We start from the raw sequence: 5,889 nt of genomic DNA on the forward strand, positions 1-5,889 counted from the left end.
GGAAAGGAAAGGAAGGAAGAAAGGAAGGAAGGAAGGAAAGGAAGAAGGAAGGAAGGATGGAAAGGAAGGAAGGAAGAAAGGAAGGAAAGGAAGGAAGAAAGGAAGGAAGGAAAGGAAGGAAGGAAGGAAGAAGGAAGGAAGGAAGGAAGGAAGGAAGGGAAGGAAGGGAAGGAAGGGAAGGAAGGAAGAATGAAGGAAGGACAGACGGAAAGGAAGGAAGGAAAGGAAGGAAGGAAGGAAAGGAAGGAAGAAGGAAAGGAAGGAAGGAAAGGAAGAAGAAAGGAAGGAAGGAAGAAGGAAGGAAGGAAGGACGGAAAGGAAGGAAGAAAGGAAGGGAAGGAAGGGAAGGAAGGGAAGGAAGGAAGAAGGAAGGAAGGACGGACGGAAAGGAAGGAAGGAAAGGAAGGAAGGAAGGAAAGGAAGGAAGAAGGAAAGGAAGGAAGGAAAGGAAGAAGAAAGGAAGGAAGGAAGAAGGAAGGAAGGAAGGACGGAAAGGAAGGAAGAAAGGAAGGGAAGGAAGGAAGGAAGGAAAGGAAGGAAAGGAAGGATTTAATGCATGCCTAACAGCAATGCAGTTTTAAGATCTCTATAGGACTGGCTTATTGGCTTTACAAAGAAGACAACATCTGCTTCCCACACAACGGAGAACCACATAGGGTTGACTCTGAGAATCAACCTCTCAGTTAATGAGAACTTAAATACAAATGTTGCCGATAGAAATGGATGGGTGGATGGATGGACAGACAGACCACTGATAATGGTTAAATGCATACAGTATGAGATTCCACTCAAACATCGTCTTAAAAAACAAACAACCAACCAAAACTTTCTATATCTGTCTTCCACTTAAATCTCACTGTTTAATTATTAGTAGTCAACTTTATGTAGGTTCCATGGCAAAAAATAAAAATAAAAATCCATTTGACTCATTTTGGTAGTGAGAGTAACAGTTGAAAGGGCTGCAATGTTCAGTTGATCATAATAAAATCTGTCTGTATATGTACACACACATTTTTAAAAAGGCTTGTAAAACACCCATTTTAGAAATGGAAGCTCTGAAAAAGAAGCATATGACTTTTAAGATAATGACTACCCTGGAGGACCTATTAGTCAGCTTTTATTATTTGGATTTCATTAAAACAATTTTGCATTGGACGTGGTGACTGCTCACATCTGGGCTCAATTCAAAAATGCTGCTTTCAACCTTTAAAGCTTACGGAGGTTTGAGAAAAACTACTACCTTGGCCTGAAAGAGGAGGAAAGATTTGGCTGCAGAGGCGTCCATGAGTTTGTGTGTTTGTGTGTGTTACAGTTTTAAAATAATCATAGAATCATAAAGTTGGAAGGGTCCTTAGAGGTCTTCTAGTCCAACCCCCTGCTTGCGCCAGAGACTTTATAGATTATGAGGGCTTTGTGTCACCATCTTGGCTTTTTTGACCTGGTAGATGCTCTCTTTGGTTATGAGGAAGAATCTTTGAAGGGATATAGGCCTTTGATTATGAAATGTCCTCTTCAGGAAATAAAATCAGCTCCTTTTCTGTTTGATTGGTTAGTTGATCTTCAGATATGCCCTAAATATGATTTTGTTCTGGACCCTCGGCACTGAAAGAATACGACATGTATGAGTTCGTTCTTAGTTTTGTATCCTGACTGGCTGAGCTTGAATGAAATTATTTCTGATGCTCTTCCTGTTCAACTTTGTGCTGTTGTTTAATTGTTTTATGACTTCAGTTGATTTCATGGTCCAAAGTATGCTGTTTTGGGGAAAACCATGTCCTCTTAAAAATCACCAGGCCATTTACTAAAGGAATGGTTATTGATGACTTTTGTTAGGTTTATATCCTGCCTTTCTTCCAGGAGGTGGTACATACTGGATATCTTTCCTTTTTTTTTCCTGAAAGAACCACCATGTAGCTTGGATCAGGCTGAGAGATATTAACTTGGCCCAAGTCACCCCAGGAATTTTCATGGATGAGAGTAGACTTGATCTTTCCAATCCCGGTCCAATATCTGGACCACTACAATAAGAAAAATGTGTAGGCCTATTTGGATGATTGTATCTCACTCCCTTACTGTACTGAAGTAATTCCCATTTTATGAAGGAATGAAGATCAGCACAAAAAAAAAAGGACTGCCCACTTTATATTTTTATGATTCAAAGGGCAGCTTGTAACCAAATGGAGCTCTCTACTCCAACCGTACCATGCTAGCCTAGTTCACTGCAATCATATTTTTCTTACTCCTTATTGAACTTGTAGCCTATATAGTTCTTTTGTTTAAAACTTTTTATTAATTTTCCAATGTTACAATTGTATCTTTGAAAAGCAACGTGGTGTCTGAGTTACAATAATTCCATTGCATACAAATATTATTAATACAAATCTCCAACTATTACAGCCAATATTTCCTCTCTCTTTTCCCTTAATACATACTGTCTCTTGTTTAAATTAGTATACTTCTTATTCTATCCATCAGCTACTTAATAGCTTTCTTACATTTGTCAATAATTTTATATGTCTTATTTATTTTAACATTCCATCTTTTGGACCATCAATAACCTTATGAATTTTCCCAGCTTTAATTTTGCGTTGATATTTAAATTAAATGTTTAATACTTAATTGTAGCCTATATAGTTCTGTTTGTCTGTCCGTCTGTCTGTCTGTCCATCTATCTACCCATCTCATCTCTCATCTAATATCTGTTTGTCTGTCTGTCATCTATCTAAGTTAGATGAAAGGCAAGACAATAGATGAACAAGGCATTAGGACCAACCCAAATGTCGCCAAAATGTTTCCCTAATTTTTTTTTCTTAGTAAAGAGCTACGATAACCCTAAAAAGAGCAAGGAAGGTAAAATGTGCCAGTGAAACTAATATTAAGAATTTCTGGAATACTATTTTTCTGCAGCATCGTCCCTTGCATGGGATCATGTTCTCATCCTGAAGCTGAGAATGGACGGAAATCAGTGCTTATGCTATGGTGCAAGGGATTCATTTTATTTTCCACCTGTTCTTTCTGAGTATAGTTTAGAAACGATCAAAGTGGATCCCCCTGAATTATTTTATTTTATTTTTTTAATTTTATATCCTACTTTCAAGGCAGCGAATATAGAGTAGCTAGTACTCCTTCCTTCTATTTTCCCTACAACAATATTGTGAGGTGGGTTGGGCTGAGAGTGTGTGACTGGCCCCAAATCACCCAACGGCTTCCACGCCTAAGGTGGGACTAGAACGCACAGTCTACCAAATAATTGGACCGAAGTCACCCAACCGGCTTCCATGCCTAAAGCGGGACTAGAATGCACAGTCTACCGAATGATTGGCCCCAAATCACCCAACGGCTTCCATGCCTAAGGTGGGACTAGAACGCACAGTCTACCGAATAATTGGCCCGAAGTCACCCAACCGGCTTCCATGCCTAAGGCGGGACTAGAACGTACAGTCTACCGAATAATTGGCCTAAATTCATCCAACTGGCTTCCATGCCTAAGGCGGTACTAGAACACACAGTCTACCAAATGATTGGCCTAAAGTCACCCAACTGGCTTCCATGCCTAAGGCGGGACTAGAACGCACAGTCTACCGAATGATTGGCCTAAAGTCACCCAACCAGCTTCCATGCCTAAGGCAGGACTAGAACGCACAGCCTACCGAATAATTGGCCTAAATTCATCCAACTGGCTTCCATGCCTAAGGCGGGACTAGAACGCACAGTCTACCGAATAATTGGACCGAAGTCACCCAACCAGCTTCCACGCCTAAGGCAGGACTAGAACTCACAGTCTCCTGTTTCAAGCCTGGTGCCTTAACCACTAAACAAAGCCTAGGTCTCATTCACTGAGAGAGATTGCTTGCATCTCACAGTACGTGGTGTCTGCGTATGAGATGGCTGGACTGCCTCCACCCTAAGCAGAACGACACTGAAATAACATTAGTTATCAGTAGCACGATCAATCTGTGCTACCCCACTTGATCTCTAGAAGCTTACCCGTTCACCACATCAGTACCAAAGATGTCTAAACTGGAGGCCGGGTCAAACCCTTCTACACTGGAGAGGATTCAGAGGGCCAGGAAGGATGGCGAAGACACCCCTGGTGTGATTTTTAATCTGACTGGCAAACTTTCCTGCAGATGCATCCAGGTTGAAGCATTAGCCCATGGCTCACCTTCTCCCAGAACTCTTGTGAAAACTGAAACCATGAATCTCGGCTGGACAAATTGAAAAGACCGTCCACTCAAGGGTGCAGATCATTGGCTTCCTAATACCGTATGTTGCAGTGATATCCTTCGCTGGTTGTCGGGAACCATAACATACAGAATAAGCAGAAATGTCTGAATGCACACAAGATTCTCGGCGGTGACATCATGTCCTGGATATGGCCTCTGAACTTTGATATCTCATACCCCCTTGGACCCTTCAGGCACTACTCAACATTCAAAAACCAGACACAGATCCAAAATTATTTTGAGCACCTATGGAAATGACTGCATAAAGGGTCGCTCTGGGTTGGTTCTGTACTTCACCTGGGTATTCTGAATTAGCTCCCGAGGCAGAAAGAACCCCCCCCCAAATGCAGTTTTTCTCTTTAGGTTGCTAAAATGCTGCTTGAAGTCTTCTCTGTTTCTACCAACCAGATAGACTGTGGCAAATCATGTTAATTAATAGTGGGAGAATGTAATTGCATCCTTGGGAAGTGGGTTGGTGTTTTGTTTTTTTTCCCTTTCATTACCTTGCTTCTGCTGCCAGGACCACTGATGGCTAATTCGTGTGCGAGCTCTCGTGCTGGTTCCTTAAGGTACCACCATTGGATTTCCAAGGAGTAAGAAGCAGATCCACTGGCCCGGAAAGCACAGGGCATCTCAATATCATCTCCCTCCCTAACCGTCACATCTTTAGGAACTTCGGTAAAGGTAGCTGAAAATAAAAAAAGACAAGGAAACTAGAGGGTAGCAGAGAGGAAGGAAGGAAGGAAGGAAACTAGAGGGTAGCAAAGAGGGAGGGAGGAAGGAAGGAAGGAAGGAAGGAAGGAAGGAAACTAGAGGGTAGCAGAGAGGGAGGAAGGAAGGAAAGGAAGGAAGGAAAGAAGGAAGGAAGGAAGGAAAGAAGGAAGGAAGGAAGGAAAGAAAGAAGGAAGGAAGGAGAGAATAGAAGGAAGAAAGGGAGGGAGGGCGAAAGGGAGGAAGGGAGGAAAGAGGGAAAGACAAAGGAAGGGAAGGGAGGAAGGATGGGAGGAGGGAGAGAGAGAATAGAGGGAGGGAGGGAGGAAAGAGAGAGGAAGAGAGGGAGAAATGAAGGAGGGAGGGTGGGAGGGGAGGGAAGAAAAGGAAGGAAGAAAGAAGGGAAGAAACGAAGGAAAGACGGACATTCCCAAGTACTTTTGCTAAAATCAGCAAGGCAAACCAAAACATTGCACCAGAGGCAGTTTCTCAGCCCAGGGAGATTTTGCTACAAACAGGTTCCCTGGACATACACAATCACAAACACTGAGAAAGAAGATGAAAAAAAAAGAAAAAAAAAAGAAAAAAAAAGGGAAACCTGAAGGATATCTAAGCACACCCTCTGAATGCCAAAGCCCTTATTCAAGTCATCCTTCAAATTCTCCCCTGCGTGCCAGCAAGCAAGTCCACGCCGGTCCCTCCTTGTGAACGGGTGGGGGGGGGCTGGGAGACCCCCTTCCCCAACGCCAGGTAGACCTCCCTCCCTCCCACTGCAGTCTCGGCACCCATCCATGTCAGACAAGTGGCTACAGTAAGGAGCAGCGAAAAGTTTGCGGAAAGCCCTCCTTGCCTCCCCTCCGGTGCCCATGTCGTCGGCTCTGCCAGCCAGCGCCCACGCTTTGCCCCTTACGGCAGCTGTGGGGCTTTGGGGATGGTGTCCTGCTTCCCCCCC

At 43.3% G+C, this 5,889-nt stretch overlaps 1 protein-coding gene across 1 annotated transcript in view; it reads right to left on the reverse strand.

Moving 5' to 3' along the window:
• VSTM2B (V-set and transmembrane domain containing 2B) overlaps nt 1-5,805 on the reverse strand; it is a 19,856-nt gene extending 14,051 nt beyond the window's left edge. The window contains exons 1-2 of the mRNA XM_029285654.1: nt 5,748-5,805; nt 4,730-4,914 (exon numbers count right to left, since the gene is read on the reverse strand). Of these exons, the coding sequence (XP_029141487.1) occupies nt 4,730-4,914; nt 5,748-5,805 (243 nt within the window). The remainder of the gene's footprint in view (nt 1-4,729; nt 4,915-5,747) is intronic.
• Between the last annotated feature and the right edge of the window lie 84 nt (nt 5,806-5,889).

This window comes from Protobothrops mucrosquamatus, unplaced genomic scaffold (genome assembly GCF_001527695.2).
Source record: "Protobothrops mucrosquamatus isolate PMUCROS unplaced genomic scaffold, P.Mucros_1.0 scaffold2018, whole genome shotgun sequence".
In the NCBI taxonomy this organism is placed as follows: Eukaryota; Metazoa; Chordata; class Lepidosauria; order Squamata; family Viperidae; genus Protobothrops; species Protobothrops mucrosquamatus.